The sequence below is a fragment of the Muscardinus avellanarius genome (assembly GCF_963383645.1).
Source record: "Muscardinus avellanarius genome assembly, chromosome: 5".
NCBI classification, from domain to species: Eukaryota; Metazoa; Chordata; class Mammalia; order Rodentia; family Gliridae; genus Muscardinus; species Muscardinus avellanarius.
In genome coordinates, this window is record NC_137790.1 from 119066267 (window position 1) to 119085739 (window position 19473).

The following is a 19473-nucleotide window of genomic DNA, read 5'->3' on the forward strand; positions in this document are numbered from 1 at the left end:
TTTTAATTTCCTTATTGCCAAAAATTGCATTTTAAAGCAGCAACATCACCTTCTTTAGAAAATTATAAATCTAGATTTATCAAAGCCTTTCTTTTACAAATCATTATTATAAAATTCAATTCAATGCCTTTACAAAGGTATTTAATGTTAATTATTTCTAACATCGTGCTGATTTGCCCAGTTCTCAATGTGTTAGAATACCCATTAATTTAGGCAATACAAAGTCTTCTTAAAACATACCTGTAATGAGAATACATTTGAATTTGAATTTACATGTTATGTCTTATTTGAGGCTTATGTAACAACCACTACTAATGGCATTACCAAATTTGACTCCCAGATTTAGGTAACACGCTATTGAGTAGTTAGAAAAGAGACAGAAAAAGTTCACTGAGATAATTAATTTGAGAATGATTTTCTTGGTTGCAAAAAATCATCTTCTGAATGTACAACAAACTGAAAGTCCTTGTAAAGTAATTTATATTTGATATAATAAAAGAACCAAGATGAACTAGTCTAAAAATAATTTGCTCTGTTTGTAAGTAACTAAATAAATAAGGTATTCTATTGATGTGAGGTACACAAAATCTAAGGATAGTTAAAACATCAATTCAGTAACTTTGAAAAACAAAAACTTAAATAATATTTATTATATGTTTACAAAAAGATTAGAATAAAGTAATTTGAAGAAAGCCACTTCATAATGCTTACAATATTTATTACTAATATTCTAAGGTGATATTTGTATTTTTTGCATTTAAAATCAATCTTGAAATGTAACCTTACAATAATTTAACAAAATACAAGTCAAATTGTTTCTTTGTTTGAAATAACTCATCTTTAGAGAAGAAAGTAAAAAATCAGTTCAATTTGAAGTAATATTTGAAGTAAAATGTTTGCGCTTATCTGGCTAAGAAAGTTTGCATTAGGGACACTTTTGTTTTAGAAATAGGAGATTTTCCTCTGTTTTATCCAGAAACTTGTTTCCTTGGTTGATTATACCCATTAGGACTTATTCTGGCAGTGTTTCCCTCCATTTCCATTCAAATAAAAAGGCTCTAGGATGAATTGTATAATTTCAACCTTGCTATAGTTTGGATCTTAAAGGTTCATGTGTTGGAAGCTTGGTCCTCCAGAAAATACTATTGGGAACAAAGTGGAGCCTTTAAGAGGTGAAGCCTAGAGAGAGGTATTTAGGTCATTGGGCCTCATTCTTGAAAGGAACTATGGGACTGTGTTTCCTTACTCTTCTCTCTTTTGCTCCTTAGTTCACCATGATGGAATGACTTTGCTCTGCTATATGTTCCTGCATGATGTCTGCTTTGTCATAGCTCCCAAAACAACAGGGCCAACTGGCCATTGCCTGGAACCTCTGAAACTGTGAGCAAAATAGACCTTTTCTATTTAAAAATTGATATTCTCATATCTTCATTAATTTAAGGAAAAGCTAACAAACTTTTTCCGGTAATATTTGAATTAGAGACTTTCTAATTCTTCCTGTAACATACAGCATATTTGTTTTAAATGCCATTTGATATGCTGAAAAAATGAAAACACTGCTTATTTTTAAGAAAAAAGGACCACTCATTAATCTTATTTACATTTTATAGAAATGAAGGATACAACTATTGATAGACTAGGGACATGCATATTTCCAAGGTAGGTGCTAATTTGCCATTTCACACAAAAATGCATTTCTTGGACATCAGTGAAAACCTAAAGCAGTAATTGAAATAAGCTTGTTTTTCTAGCCACATTTCTGCAGGTGTCTTCAAATATAACTTGGAGTTTAGCTACATTTCTCCCATTTCCAAAATGTTGCTTAATTTAATATCTTTCCTTGTAGTAAAAGCAGAATTATATATAGAAACATACACATGGGAGCACTATATTCACTTGACAAACATAGGCAAAAAACATTAGCAAACTAGACCAAAGTGTGATTTAGAAAAGATTTCTTTAGAAATTGAATAAGACACAGAATCTTTTAATTACCACAGTGTGTGATCTTTAGGTAGCACATAAAATGCACTTAGTGTTTGCACTAGTTTCAACTTTTCACACTAAAAATAATTAGCTATTAAATCTTATGTAAACCAAGAAACAAGAAGAAATCAGTCTCAGCACAAAGGTGTTGGTCTCGTAGTTTCAGTTTGAGTTGTAGTCATTTTTGCTTCTATTAGACCAACTGATTATTCGTTGCCTTGGCTTTCTTCCTCCCGTTTCCTATAAGCTTTATTTAACAACTGGATTTCCTCCTGGTAGCCATCCCTCTCTTGATGTTGCCTCCTACTGTTCTGTCTGTGAGCTTCCACGGTGTCTGGAATGGAGATATTGATGTCACCGTCGGGATTACTTGTAGGTAAAAAGAGAGAGTATGAAGCAGTTTCTCCTAAGTCACATGAAACAAATCTGTTTTCTTTCCTCGAGTAGCGTAGTGATGGAGATCTGACTTGGGTAGAGGACTGGCTGATGTTGCTGATGATTGACACAGTGTCCAAGGCCTCTTCATTGTCACAGATTTCAAGAACCTCCAAGTGTATTTTCACACTAGTGTCCGCAAACGTGGAGGGAGAATCCTCTGAGTTTGGTTCATGGCCAACACTTTTAGATCGATAGACTTCTATTTTCTTAGAAGCTGGGGTTATTTTTTGCCCTTCCGCACTTACCTCATAGGTAGAAAGAGAGAGGGTTTTCCCTGTAGGCGCCTGGAGAGACACAGTCCCCTGGAATGCACACAAGGGGATGGCAAGCCCACCAGAACGCTGCAGACAGAGACAAAATCATTACTATCACAAACTAGTCTCTGAGACTGAACCATTCAAAAATTCATTTTATGCACCAGAACGATAAAGTGTTTCTATTTCAGATCAATTTCCATGGAAACCATTTATAGATACTGGAATTATGCCACCAAAGCACCTTAGCTCAGTTTCTGCCAGGTCAAATGCTACCTCTAAATTGGGGCAGTCAGGAACCTTTCTTTGAAGATAAGGGGCATATTTTCTTCTTTTTACGGTTGAAGGCAGAGTTTGTTTACTGATGAGAAAGAACAGATGTTTCCAGAGTCAGAGTTTGGCTATAAAATTGAATATATATTTATAATGTGGGATTGTGCTTATATTTTTGTTACATATTCAGTCACATTTAAAATTTTCACAGGTTGAAAAAATGTGGACCATGTTATCAACGTGTATTTTTTTCTGAATAGTATTTTGGAGAGAAGGATAATTGTGAGATGGCGACTCAAATTAAGTGCAAAGGATATTTTAGCTGTTGGGTTTGAGCATGAGTAAGATGAACCATACTATGCTACACTGTGCTTGCTTTTCCACAGACAAATGACAGTCATTAAGGTAAGCCCAAATAGGGAATTCCTTTGTATCTCTGCCAAAATTTTCTTGAAATTTTAAAACATTTCTATTACAATTACTGTATTTAAAAATATTTATCATTGAGAGGTACTTAAGAAATTAAGAAGAAAATAAAATAGATTCTTGTAAAAGTCTGAAATTTATATTATTGATTCATGCCATATGTGTGTGGCAAGGGTGGGGGAGATACTGGAGACTGAATCCAAGGTATTATACCTCTGAGCTATACCTCCAGCCCTGTTTCATTCAGGTCTCACTAAGTTGATGAGGACTTCACTAAGCTGCTGAAGCTGGCCTCAAACCTGTGATCTCCTCAGTATTGTCTCAGCTTTTCAAGCATTGGATTCCAGTGTGCGCCACCAGGCCCAGGTCATTCGTGCCACAAACTTTTGACTGGCTCCTTTTTTTAAATTATATACTAGTCTCACAAAAAGATGGTAATGTCCAAAACTATGCTATAGTTTTATGCTACAGTTATAAAAAGTAAGGTACTGAATTAGACATTCTTGACACAGATTCTAACAATTTTATATTTTAACAAGTCCTCTGGGTGATTCTGAATTTGCCCTAACTAAAGAAATGTTGCTGTCCAGAAAAAGAAGAGGGGTAGGATTGATTTAACAGACACTTTTTATACATGAACACCACCTGAAAAGCCTGGAGTTATTAATTGGATTTGCCTAAATGTGTCTATCAGGGGAATGGGCAGGGGAGCTAACAGTGTTTTACCAATTCAGGATGATCAACTTGCCCAGTTTTTCTGGGACTGTCTCAGTTTTAGTATTCAAATTCCCACATCTCAGGAAATTCTTCAGTCCCAGGAAGATTGCTGTGGGGAAGTGCGGGGAATTGTGGGAGACTGGCCACCCTATTTGCCATGGGCATTTTGCATCTCAACTAACAGGAGTGAGAAGAGTAAACCCAGTGCCAGTTTCTACTTTGGAGAGCAATTTTTCTTGTGTTCTTTTTTAGAGAAGTCTTTAAGAAGGAAAGAATCCTAAACTTCGTGGGAGTTGATTTTATGCTCCACCCCTTCATTGAATTTAGGAACCATAAAAACATAGTCTGGGGTGTTTTAGACATGTCTCCAGTTTCTCCCCTTTATTCTGTATAGAGAGGTCTTGAATTCTGCTCATTCATAAGCAGAAACCCAACTTCAGGACCTCGTACTCTAAAGGCCATAAATGTTGAAAACTTACACTATGGAGTTCAGTTTAGAAAAAGAACTTCAGCTCCACATATATGATGTTAACTACAGCTGGAAAGACAGAGGAGTAGCATTTAGTTTCATTACTGTGCCAGGGCATTATTTGAGTGGTGGAAATTTCTGGCAAATGGGAAAATAGCCTTCAGGATTTTTTTTTTTTTTTTTTTTTTTTTTTTTTGCGGTACTGGGAATGGAACTTAGGAGCTTTCTACCTCTGAGCTACACCCCTAGCCCTACTTTTTCTTCTTTATTTGGAAACAGGGTCTCACTGAGTTGCAAAGGGCCTCACTAAGTAGCTGAGGCTGGCTGTGAATCCAAATCCTCCTGTCTCAGCCTCCTGAATGCTGGAATTACAAGCGTGCGCCAACATGCCTGGCTTCATTGATTTTTTATCATTCACTAATGATTTGCTGATTATTATGTGTAATAATCTAAACATACTTTGGCTCAGATACTCTTTTGTCATTCAAAGATCTCCCAGCTGATTAGGTAAGAAAGATGCGAAGAAGCAAAAATTTTAACTCTAAGTATAGTAATTGAGATAGGACCAAGTTCTCTCGGGTCCAAGGCATGACTCTCTCTGGTAAAGAGATTTTATGTGGGCACAGATGACACTTGAAATTATACTTAAGCTGGGCATGGTAGTGCACACTTGTAATCTCAGTACTTGGGAGGCTGAGAGAGAGGATCATGGGTTCGCAGCAAGCATCAGCTTCTTAGTAAGGCCCTCTGCAACTTAGTGAGACCCTGTTTTAAAATAAAGAATAAAAAATAGGGCTGGGGGTGTAGCTCGGAGGTAGAATGCCCCAGGTTCAATCCCCAGTACTGCCCCAGGTACTGCAGAGAGAAAGAGAGGGGGGGGGAGGAAGGGAGGGAGGAGAGGGGAGAGGAGAGAGGGGAGAGAGAGGAGAGAGGAGAGAGGACAGAGAAGAGAGGGGAGAGAAAATAAATTGATCCCTTAAGAATCAAGAAAAGATTTACAGATTTAAAATAAACATCCATGCCTTCCTTCATTCCTTCTTTCCTTCTTATATTAAAAATGTAGCTTTATACTGAGCCATTTTAGCTCTTTGCATACACATTACACGTCTGGTTCTTAATAGAGAAAATACTTATAGCATTGCACTGTTAAGTTAGGTTCTATTCATCCTTTTAGATGACAGCAATGTCACTATCATTATCCTTGTATCAGGCTTCACAGGCTTTGCCTTCTGAGTGAGTCAGCGGGCCAGTCTAAAAACTTTTAGAACATTCTAAAAACTAAAAACCATCTGAGGGAATATTTATGTTATCAAAGACAGAAACTTCTGTTTCTATTTTAAAATGAAAATTGACTGAAACATTATTCAACCAGGAAATTTAACCGACATCTAATAATGTGACTTAAAAATACTACTTACTTTATTCTGAGTGAGTTATCTGAAGACTTGAACTCTCTCATATTATATTTTGTTATGAGAAAAAATCTTACCTAGGTGCTTAAAAATTATTTCTAAGTTTTTTTCCTTTGACATGTGACACTTGTATAATCAGAGTGCTGTGGAGTATACTAGCTTAAAACAGAAAAATGTGATAATAAAACTGAGTCATCAGATAATCCTCAGCAGTTTCTTTTTCTCTCTTCCCCTCCCTTTCTGCACACACACACACACACACACACACACACACACACGCGGGGGGGGGGGATTTACTAAAACATTACACATAACCATACTTTTATATGTAGGAACTTTGCACCACTGATTAGCAGTAAATAAAATAAAAGTAAATAAAAATAAATGAGATGATAATTCTTTCTTTTTTTGAATCTGACTTTATACATCCACATAATGTAGATTTCTGTAATTCCCCCAGGCTAACCCTTGCCTTCAAATGAACAAGGCAGTTTACTAAATTATCAAGTGACTGCTCATTAAAATTGACATTTTAGAAAGACAAACTGTCAGAGTTTGGTTAGCTATCAAGTATGATTTTTCTAAAGTAGCACACAAAGTTCTAAGTTATTAAAACCATTTTCTGAATTATTTTTAAGTGTAGCCTTCATTTGAGAGCCATGGGTAAAAGCACAGGGACAACAAAAAGCAAACTGATTAAAAATGTGCAAAGCACTTAAATAGATACCTCTCTGAAGAAGATATACAATGATGTGTGCATGTATGCCTCCACCACCTTCTACTTCATTAAGATGGATGACTACAATGCACCAATAAATTTTTAAAATTTTTTTCTCTAAATAAAAAATGGCCAAGAAGTATATAAAATATTTACCACTACTTATTATTAGGAAAATACACATCAAACCTTTTATGTGATATCACATCACATTCATTAGGATGACAACTATTTAAAAAAAACAGAAAATAACAAATGTTGAGAACGTATAGAAATCAGAACCCTTGTACACTATTGATGGGACTGTATTATGGTGCAGTAAATATAGAATACAATACGGCAGTTCTTTACAAAATTAAAAAGTAGAATTATCATGATTCCAGAAAGTCCATTTCCAGTTGATCTTTATTTTCTCTGCCATTTATAACAATGTCTATAACACATAGCAGGCCCTCAAAAATATTTGTTAAATGAATATAATTATGCATCAGAAAGTCAAGGTAGCATTGACCTTGTGGTTTTTAAATTTCATATTTTAACTTTTTAGAGCACAAATATAGGATCATTCTTTAAAATATTTCTGTTGAAAATTTTATTTTTATATTTTGACAATCCCACATAATAAATGATGATACTTACAAGTACATCTGAAGGTTATATTAAAACATTATTTTTATAAAGAATATATGGAACTTAATTTCACATGAGAGTTTATTGCATGATAAAGAATGATGGATGCAGAGAACATTAAACTATTCATTTCATAGTCTCTCTTCCAATTAAAAGTCAGTGAATTAGCATATGCTGTTGGAATAATGATAATTCATCATTACTATATTCCTGAGTGTGGGTGGTTGGGAGCTTTTTCATTTGGAAATGAAAATCAGCCTCTAAACCTCACAAATACTTTAGAAGGAGAGAGCATTCCATGTAAACACATTAGTACAAATCATCTGCTGTGATAATTGATGCAGACTTACTGACCTTGGGTATATTGAATGCATTTTATTTCTTAACTATGAGCCTCTATGTGAATTCAAGGTGAAATTATAATATGAAAAGAGTCACTAAATCTCGCCTAACAAGGTGAAGTATTCTGCTACTTATCTGAATCACTCAACTTCAGAAAAGTCATTACACAAGTAAGATCACAGACCTTATCAGAGACCCTGGAGCAGGTCGTGGGTTTTCTGCCCCGATATTAGAACCCTATCATTAACTCATGAATAGCCCAAATGACTGACAATTTAAGTATAAATGAGGCTCATGTGGACGACCTTTTTGGTACTTTAGGTGACTTTTAGTCTCTAAAAGTATAAATATTGAAGAATTTAAGTCAAGCAAGACCATCTAAAATGTTTTGGGGAAGAAAGGATAAAGACACTAAAAGAAAAATACTAGGAAGAGCAAGAATTTTGTGAGAAAAGCAAAATTTGTTTTTAACAATTTGATATTTAGAATTTTACTCAATATGTTACATTTTGTGGTTGTTACATTTCATCATACTTCAGATTGAGTCCTCCCAGATCTTAGGCCTATAAATTAAGCTTTTTCTTTTTAATGATGAAAAGCCTAACAACTGATTTAAGATTGATATTTATTATAATGAATATTTACTCATCCTTCTAAATCTAAGCCATGTATCAATTTTCATGCTAAGCACTTTCACTTTCATATTTAATATTCACATTAATCTTGTAAAATAGAGACACCAATTATCCCAAATTTTATGGATGGTATAATTGTATTGTGAGAGGCAACACAGGTCAGTACATGGCAGACTCAAATTCATATCTAGCATATCTGTTTCCAACCCTCTGCTCTTAGCCATTCTGCTACTTCAAATTGTGGTGAAAATGGTTAACATTTCACTCTCCTAATTCAGCTGTGGAAACAAGGAGGGAAAAGGATTTCTGTCACACTAGGAAGTGAGGGAGTATTTACTGAAGAAGCTTAAGTAAATGGGTTTTTAGAGATAAATTCAGTAGGTAGAAAAGTGGGGGAAATGTGGCCAGGATAAAGAAAAGCAAAGTAAGTAGAATTTGGGGTCAATCAAATAGTCAGTGAAAAGGGGCGATAAGAACAAAGATTAGATTCAGAACTGAGAAGCCCTGACCACAGAAAAGAGTTTTCTTTGTATCTCATAGGCAAAGGGAACCTCTGGTTTTATTTCTACCCTTACAGAAGGAAATGAAGATACATGGAGTGTCTGCTATATGTGGACACTACACTTGGCACTTCACATGTGAAATCTAATTTAATATAATTGTGAGGGTGATAAAGCTATATACATTTTATGGATAAATAGTCTCTAAAGGCGTAAAAAGATAACTACTTGCCCCTGCTACATGGGAAACTGTAAACCAAGCTCACATTCCAAATTTTTTCCTACTATACCATTCACAGTCTAAGAAAATAATTGAAGATTCTGTAAAAGATAAATTGGAGGGAAAAGAGAGTGTGATAGCAGGAAGAGCTACTAGGAGATATTTAAAATTATAGGAGCACAGAAAAAGAGGATCTGAACATTATTACTGGTAGTAGAAATGGCAAAGGTAGAAAGGACAAAGAAAGCCTAGTATTTTGGAGGCAAAACTCCTAGGATTGTGGAGGATAGTGGTAAAGTTCTGCTGTGGAGTCACAAACACCTGGCTTTGAACCTAGTGGAGTGACTGTCTCTGTAACCCTTACCTTTCTAATCCTCAGGTGTCTCATTTGCAAAATATAAACATTAAATGAGTTAATTCATGAAAAATGGTAGTGGAATACTTAACACATAGTAAGTGCTCCATACAGGTCAGTGAATAATGGAAAGTATGAGAGATGAATCCAAGATGTTTTTGAAACTTCTGTTCCTTGTGTCTACTACCCGTATTTGAGATAAGTTTAGGGGAAAAAAGATAATTTAGTGCTATTCTACAATCTTTATCTCCAAATCAGCATATTCCCTCATAATGTTTTATTCTTATGGTCTAAATAAACTAAATATCAGAAATTGGCAAAATGGATTAAAAACATGACTGAACTATTTATCATCAACAAGAAACTCATTTCAAATATAATGATATGAGTAGGTTAATAAAATAGGATAAAAAGATACACTATCCAATCAATTAAAGGAAAATAAGAGTCTATACTGATATTGGGAAAAAGAGACTTCAAGACAAAATTATCGATGATCATAACAAGTCTGCAAGAAGACATAGTAATACTAGGTATGTATACAACAAACAACAGGGCTATAAAATATTTAAAACAAAAGTGATACAACTGAAAAGAAAAATAGTCAATTTTACAATTACAATAGAGACTTCAACACTGTTGACATTGACACAACTGGACAGAAAAGCAAAAAGAGTATAAGAGAATGCCATCAATCAGTATAAGATAATTAAAACTTGTAAAACACTTTATAGAAAGAACTTTATTCTTAGAAAGTCTTAATAACAGAAGAATATGCAATATTTTCAAGTGCTCATGAAATATAGACTTAAGATAGACGATGTCTGGGCCATAGAACAAACCCAAATAAACTTAAAAGAAATAAAATTATGCAGAATATATCCTGTAGCCTTGATAAAAATCAGAAAACAGAAAGATAATAGGAAAACCTCCAAACTCTTAGAACTAAACACTTAAAATAATCCATGAATCAAAGAAGTCAAAAGGGAAATGGAAAAAATACATCAAACTAATTTAAATAAATATAGCATATTAAAATTTGTGTCAAAAGAGTTCTGAGAAAGAAATCTAAAGAACTAATTTCATATATTACAAGCAGTCTCAAATCAATAACCTAAGCTCCCAACTCAATAATTTAGTTTAGAAAAAGGACAAAATAAACCAAAGCAATTATAAAGAAAAAACATAAAGGGAAGAAATCAATTAAATTGAAAACAGAAAACCAACAGAGGAATATATATATATATATATATATATATATATATATATATATATATATAAAAGTTCAACATCTTTAGCAGTCAGAGAGATGCAAAGCAAAACTACCCTGAGATTTCACCTAACTCCAACTAGAATGTCAATCATTCAAAACACAACAACAGATGCTGGTGAGGATGTGGAAAAGTGGGAACGCTAAGACATTGTTGGTGGGATTGCAAATTAATGCAACCACTTTGGAAAACATTATGAAGGATCCTCAGAAGAGTGGAACAAACCTACCATATGATCCAGCAATACCACTTCCGGGTATCTACCCAAAAGAATGGAAACCAAACTACCAAACTAATGCATGCATATCTATGTTCATGGTAGCACAAATTGACAGTTGCCAAACTATGGAACCAGCGAAGATATCATCAACAAATGGATGGATTACAAAACTATGGGATAGGTCCACAATGGAATTTTACTCAGCCATAAATAAGAGCAAAATTGCCAGGCATGGTGGCACACGCTTGTAATCCCCGCTGTTGGGAGGCAGAGACAGGAGGATTGTGCAGGTTCAAAGCCAGCTGCGCTGGCTTAAGACCCTGTTTCCAAATTTAAAAAAAATTAAAAAATTTTTAAAAATGTAAAAGAAGAGCAAAATTACATCATTTTCAGAGAAATGGATGCAACTTGAGAACATTATACTATACTAAATTAGTCACAAAAAGTAAAATATTGGATGCTTTCCCTAACATGTGAAAGCTAGGGAGAAAAGGGTCATAGGAGAAAATCTAGGCAAAGACGTAGAAACCATAGATGAACAAGTAAGGCAAGCTAACTGAGGGGGATGAGAGGAGAGAAAGAAATTCCCCAATGTACATAATGCACATTCGTAAATATATCAAAGTCAATCAGTAAGTGAAACATGAGAAGGAGGGTAGGGAGAGGGAATGGGGTGGGAATTGGAAAAGGGCAAAATAAATGATGTATCCATGTATGCCTCTACCCTATTAAGTTGTATGACTATAATGTACCAATAAAAAAAAATTTTTTTAATATATTTTTGGTGGTACTGGGGTTCCTGGAAGCCCTTCTACCTCCGGGCTACACTCCCAGACCTATTTTTTTATATTTTTATTTGGAAACAGGGTCTCTTAAGCCAGCATAGCTGGCCTCGAACCTGTGGGATCCTCCTGTCTCCACCTCCCAAGCGCTGGGATTGCAAGAGTGCACCACCACGCCGGCTTAAAAAAATATTTTATAATTTATATGGAATGGCAAGTTACGTAAAATAACCTTGAAAAAAAATGAATATGGTAAGAGGAATCAGTCTCCCTAATTCCAATATAGTTATAATAATCAATACCATGTTCACACAGGGCTAAACATATGGATCAATGGAACAGAATAGAGAACACAAATGTCGACTTTGATAAATAACACTGGACTTATTTTTTTTTACAAAATTACAGAAACAATTCAGTGGAGGAAAGATAAAATTTTCAATAAATAATGCTGGAGAAATTGGATGCATATAGGCAAAACAATTAACCTAATAGAACTACCTCATACTTTCTTCAAAAATTAACTAAATTTTGATTATAGGCATATAAACTAAAACTTTTATTTAAAAAACAGAAAAGCTTTAAGATTTAAGGCTAGGAAAGCATCATATTAGATTTGGCATCAAATGTATGATTCATCAAGTTGTTAAATTGGGCTTCACCAAAATTAAGATTTTTTTTCTTTTTTCTTAATGCAGAATTTGATGGAATAGGCCTATGATAGTACCTGAGATTCTGCACTTGCTGAAAAATGATGGTAAAGTTGTTGCTTTATGAACTAAATTTTGAATAGCATGAGATATATAATCTGTTTGGCTCCTTACAATTTAAAATTTTAATTATTTTAGGATAAATATATTTTATTTACAGTATAAGCAATTCATAGAAGTAAAGGAAAGAATTTGATTTTAAGGAATAATAGAAATCTCCCAAGCCAATTTTATAGCTAAATAAATGAAAAGCAATATCTTATATTTTCATATACTTTTAATATATTTGAAAGTTTTATTCAAATTTCATTTATATTGCAAATGATGAAAATGATCAAATTTAAGCACAAAACTTCAATTTATTTTTATCTAATGGCTAAAATACAAGCTTCTGAAATGAACATATCATTTCATTTAGACTACCTTAATTTTTATTTATGTAAATTGGTGTTCTTTTATTTTCAGTTCATATTTTAAACTTTATTTGATGACACAAACACAACCATTGCAGGCTATAAAAGATCCTATGAGAATTTTGAATTTAAGTATGTCATTAATCTTCAGACTGTTATATAGGTTTTCTCTTATTTTCAATCTCTTGACCAACTAAATAGGTATGACAATAGATATGACACTATTTCAAGCTTTTGCACTCAGTGGTAACTCTTACGGACATAAAAACTTTAAGCTAAACATTATGTAAGCCTAACAGTAACCCTAACCCTAAGCTTAAATATAACTGAAACTCAAAACACTGAAATTGAACATCATTGCAAAATAATAAGAAAACCAATATTCCAAACTTTTACACTTAGCTGTAATTCTAATGGATCTAAAAGCTTTAAGCAAAAACTTATGTAAGCCTAACCCTAATCCTAAACCTAATCCTATTCTAATCCTAACCCTAACCCTAACCCTATTATATCCCTAACCCTAGCCATAATTCCAAACATAGTCCTAACCCTGACGCTAAGCCCAAACTCTAATAACCCTAACCCTAATTCCTTTTTTTTAAATTTTTTTATTGGTGCATTATATTCATACAACATATTGGGGTAAAAAACTTGTGTGTACAAACATGTACTCATTGCTGATTTAACCCCTACCCAATTCCCACCCCATCTAACCCTAATTCCTAACCCTAACCCTAACCTTAAATATAACTGAAACTCAAAGAAAACAGAGACTGAACATCTTTGCAAATAGATACAAAAAGTACGCACTGTTCCAAGCTTTTACACTTAGGGATAAATCTAACACACAGAAAAGCATTGAGCTACACGTTATATAAACCCTAACCCTAACCCTAAGCAATAACCCTAACACTAACTGTACCCTTAAATATAACTGAAACTCGAACAAAACACCGAAACTGAAAATCATTCTTAATAGATATGACAAGTATAATGCTCTTCCATGCTTTGACACTTAGCAGTAACTAACACAAATAAAAGCCTGAAAATAAATTTTAAGCAAAGCCTAACTCTAACCCTAACCCTAACTCTAACCCTAAATATAACTGAAACTTGAAACAAACACTGAAACTGAAAATCATTGCTAATAGATATGACAAGTATAACACGATTCCAAGCTTTTACACTTAGTGGTAACTCTAATGCACATCAAAGCTTGAAACTAAATGTTAGGCAAAGCCTAACACTAATCCTAACCCTAACCCTAAATATAACTGAAACTTGAAGAAAACACTGAAACCAAACATTTTTGCAAATAGATATGAGAAGTGCAACACTATTCCAAGCTTTTACACGTAGTGGTAACTCTAATGCACATAAAAGCATTGAGCTAAATGTTATGGAAAGCCTAACCCTAACTTTAACCCTAAATATAACTTAAACTATAAAAGAAAAACCTAGAAAGAAACTTATAAGGAGGGTTGAGTGATATTTATGCAATTCTAATTTAAAACCTCAATCAATAGGACATATTTATTGAGCACTGGATACTGGCAAGGGGCCATGTGGAATCTTCCATATATGAATATATATATGCTTTATATATCTCTGTATTTTGTGCATATATGTACATAATATTTTTTATGACAAAAATTTTGCTGATAATTTTTTACAATTGAAGTAGTACCTGGTGAATAAGAATATATGCCAAGCAGCTGAGCATGATGGCACAGGCCTGTAATCCCAGTACTTGGGAGGCTGAGACAAGAGGATGGCATATTTGAGAACAGGCTCAACAACTTAGCAAGATTTTAAGACCCTGTTTTAAAACAGTTATAAAGGCTAATGGTATAACTTGGAGGTAGAATGTGCCTAGGTTCAATGTCTAGTAACACACACACACACACACACACACACACACAATATACATCAGGCATTTCTTATAATAAGAATGGCTTTTATGTTACTATGATGTTAATAATTTGATTCTTATGTATAAAAGGTTTATCTGTATTGAGCCTCTGTGGGCCCAGTGTGTTATTTAAATAGACTGGATAACTGAATTTTCTTTTCACTTTTTGCTAAATGGGGGGAAATTCTCTAGAAAGTATTTAATACTTATCTAGAAAATGATTTGACAAGTCTAATGTTTATGCCTGAAGAAGATAATACTTGTCATTATACTCAGGTGGTTTGTGCTTTGGAAATTACTTTCCAACAATTATTCCCTTCCTCATATGCTTCCAGAGTGAAATTAGGCAAGATGTGCACAAAATATGGGAAGTGGGAACAAGGCAATGGGCATAATAACTCGATGGTCTTCTCATGGTGGGCAGATACAGATAGACAAACAAACAGAGGAAGAGATGCCTGTGGAGGCCAGCTTGTCATTACTCTCTTCTGCTCCATGGCTTTTCTTCCTGACTGCTGACCCTGCTGACCAGCAGTAGCTACAGATTCACCCAGAAGCATGGCCTCACATGGATTGTGGTTATTCAGAGCAACAGCTTTTCATAGATATCTCCACACATTCCTTCTTCATGGTACTATGTAGCTTCTCCAATTGAATAATTCTACCTGATCCTTCTCTTCAAGATCTTTAGTTCCCTAGTGTTTCCCAAAAATCTAAAATAAATCAATTATTTTATAATTGATAAAACACTCATAGTGCTTTAGCTCCCCTGACTATGACCTTGACTGATATGAACATTTAATCAAAGGGAAAGGAAAATCTGTCATAACCATCCATAACATTACCATCATAAAAAAATCTAACCATCAAAATCATCAGTAACCATTATAACAAATCAGCAACATAAATGTGACTGATTAATTTTTTTCACTTGAAGTAGTATCTGGTAAATAATATATAAAAATGATGGCTTTCCACTAATTTAAAAATCCAAGTACATTTACAAATGAGGGTGACAGAAAATAGTATGATCACAGAATTTTCTCTGATCCAGTAGTAAAATGAATAATAACAGAGAACAGCTACAGATTTGTGAGCAGCAACCAAATAATGAAAGGTTCAGTCTCATACCTCAGCCTCTAAAAGGGGTGGTCACAAAAAGAAACAAAAGTCATCCATTTCCATATGCAGTTGGGCAGAAAGATCATGACTTAAAAAATTCATAGAATTCTGGCTATAGACTCCACTTTGGTAAGAGGTTGTTTCAAGTGTTGGTTCTCAAACTGAATACTGCAGACCTATTTTAAAAAGTTTAAAAGGTCTGTACAGTCAAAACTATCTTCAAAAAAGCTTTCTTTTCCATTTTCACTGCATTGATGGTTTCACTGACATTGCAAAAGCAAAAACCTTCTGGCACTTTCACAAGCATCAAAAAACTGACACCAGCTTCTGTTAGCCTTGTATGTTTCACAACTGCACTTGCAGAATAAAAGTCAACCAAGAATTTAATTTAAGAATGTTTTTGATGAAGGGAAATATTATTATCCCCATTTTACAAATGAAGACACCGGCATTCTAAAGGTCAAACAGACAGTAAATGGTAAATCTTGGGTACTAATCTGGGTAACATGACGCCAGAAAATATAGTGCAATCTGATTCACTCATTCACTGTATTTTTAACTGCATGCATAATATGAACCAAGCCCCATTCCAGAATTTGAAGATATTTGCCTATCTGTCCATCTATCACTTTCTAAGTATGTGCAGGAAAAATCTATGATTCCTTCTGTGTAGTATGACTCTAGTTTAGTTGTCTCTCCTCTAAGTATATTTCTGTACTGCTTAAGTTTAAAAAATAATAAGGATATGCTATTTTTATAGAAACAATACAGTAATTATTCTTATGATAAAACTACAACTCATTATGCTTTTGAAGAAAATGCAAAGTAAAATTTCAAGTCTTAAATTCAACGAGCTTAAAAAGATGCCTCTGTTCTTTCTTCTCACTTTTAAATTCTTTCCTCCCACTACTTGCATAGCAATAGAACATGATGTGGGGAAATTTTTTTTCTATAACTAATTTAGAAGACAAATTTGCAAAATCTTTTTGTCCTACTCAGCAAATATTAAAGAAATTCTTTTGAAATGCATTATTCTAAAGAGTCTTTAGAAATAATTAACCGAAAATTTTACTGGACATTATTGAGTCTCAAGAAAGAGAATATTAATGATTAATTAATACATAAAATAGCATTGATATACACACTCCTCGGAAATGAACCACTTGCCTTCAGAGGTAGTGAGTCCTGTAAAAGTGAAAATGATATATTAAACTACAGTAGTCCCCCTGTTCACAGGGGATATGTTTCAAGACCTCCACTGGATGCCCCAAGCCACAGATAATACTGGACCCTGGATTTATGCTATTGTTTCTTCTATATAAAAATGCGCAAACTTACTGCCTCCTCCATCTTAATTATACACTTATGAAACTCACTGTGGCCATAATTTTGCAGCTTGAGGTGTGAGAGCAAAACTAGCATGGATTTCTTTTTCCTTCACATTTTTACAAATATGAAATTCATCCTAAATTGCCTCAACATATGATTTTTCTTTTAGTTATTACATTAAGAACTTTCTTCCTTTTCACTGAAAGGAAACATTTTATGGCTTTTCTTTGGCATATCCAAATGGCCAGTGTCACTACTCTGTACTTTGGGCGATTAATAGAAAATAATGATTACTTGAATACAAGTACTATGATACCAAAATGGTAACATAATAACTGAGAGAGACTAAGTGACTAACAAGAATGGATGTGCTGGATAAAGGAAGGACTCCACTAGATGTCATCTCTACTCAAAATGGCAATTTACAGCTTACAAACTTCATTTCTTGAATTTTTTATTTAATATTTTTGGACTGTGGTTGACTGCAAGTAACTAAAACTGTGGGAAGTGAATAGGTGGCTAAGGGGGAAACTACTGGATTCTTACTTCTGGAGTGAGAATAACATACACACTTATAACATCATCAGGAATAAATAAAAGTTATTGACATAAAAATCATGTTGTGCTATAACATGCTTGCTGGTGTTTTTTTTTTTTACTATTATTGATGATATTAAGGTATATACTAACATTTTCTGTTAGTTTTGTTTATATATAAGGTATATATTAACATTTTCTGTTAGTTTTGTTTTAATTCACATTAGTTGTTTGTTTAGTGCACAGAGCACAAATGCATATTTTAATTTTATGGGGTGAAAATTAGTCATGCTCCAAAGTTTATTTTTAAGAATTCTGAAAGTTCATACTAGATTTTTCTATAGCAAAAATAGGGTTTCTGCTAAGTTGACCATTTTAATGAGGCAGTCCTATTATATGAAATCAGGAATCTAGGTTCTTAGAACCAGTGATTTCTATATTAAAAAATGTTTGAAGGAAAATAATGAACTCGTTGAAACTATTTGTTCTTTGAGGATTCAGGCTTACAACTGGTTTTCAATTCTTTAATCCAGCAGTTTCTAAATGTCAGTCTTAAATCGTTAATAGACTGAACACATATAAATCTCCAGAAGAACTTGATAAATACATAATAAAAACTATAGGGTTATAATTCCAACACTGGATGATTCTAACTTAGGTAGTTTAGAATTATAACCAAGGGTTTATATTTGTAAAAGCTCACTGATGACTCTGACATCTATCCAGTGTGGTAACCATGGACTTTTAAGATACTAGACAATGGAGAGTTGTAATGTTACACAGAACAAATGGTTTCCCAGTCAATTTATGGAGTCCTCCAGGAAAGTATACTGAGAGATATCTTGCTGGATGCCCATTTTGCCCATATCTCAATTATAACTAAAGAAGTTAATGGATATTTGTGTAGCTGGAACACTTAAAAACTATTAAAAATATCAACATTTCAAAGAGGAGACAAATTCATTGTGGAGCTAATGGATCTTAAGTGCTGGAGCCCCTCACATGTACAAGCACTCTGAGTGAGGATTATTGACAGGATCCATAGGATACTAAGGGGAAGCCAGTTACAATCTGAATGCTATGTAAGTGAATCTAAGGACATTTCAAAATAAATGTTCCTGAATCTCTAAGTCAGTGCATTTATTGTGATTTCTTTCTTGTTCTAAATAAATATCTACTCTCATACCTAATTTTGTATTTATGATTTTTATGTTTTTTCTCCTGAACAAATAAAATATTCAAGTTCCACATATCCACTTCTATTTTAAAGGTCAGTATTAAGAAATTGGAACAATATTATTAGGCTTATTTAGAAACTCTATTGGAGAAGTATTATATAAGAGATCCTTTGGTAATACACATTACCAGATAATCTGTGAAGAATCCCCTAAGAAAAATTTATGAGGAGAGTAAAAAGCTCTCTTGGAACAAAAAGAGAATGGTGTATTCAAGAAAATCAAATTAACCGAAGAACTAGAGCAGGCAGTTCAAGAGCAGGTTGCAGGGGACTGGAGCAATGGGGACCAAGCACTTAAACTGTATTAAGGAGTTTTAACCTTGTCCTGAAGTGGACAGAAACCACTAAAGTGTTCTCAGCTGGGTGAACATAAATGTACATTTTTGCATTTTTCCAGGCTGTGCAATTTAGAACAGATGGGAGAAATTCAGATTCAGAGGCAGAAGGACCATTAAGGAGGTCACTGAGAGATGATGGTGATCAGAATAGGGGACATGTGAGACATGGTAAATCAAAATGTATTTAGGGTATAAGGATTCCATGACTGGTCCTATGTGTGTTGTGA

At 33.9% G+C, this 19473-nt stretch overlaps 1 protein-coding gene across 1 annotated transcript in view; it reads right to left on the bottom strand.

The window, feature by feature from the left end:
• Positions 1 to 2192: 2192 nt before the first annotated feature.
• GPR149 (G protein-coupled receptor 149) overlaps positions 2193 to 19473 on the bottom strand; it is a gene marked incomplete at both ends in the record, with an annotated part of 43712 nt that continues 26431 nt past the window's right edge. Inside the window, one exon of the mRNA XM_080696590.1 lies at positions 2193 to 2765. Within this exon, the coding sequence (XP_080552716.1) occupies positions 2193 to 2765 (573 nt within the window). The remainder of the gene's footprint in view (positions 2766 to 19473) is intronic.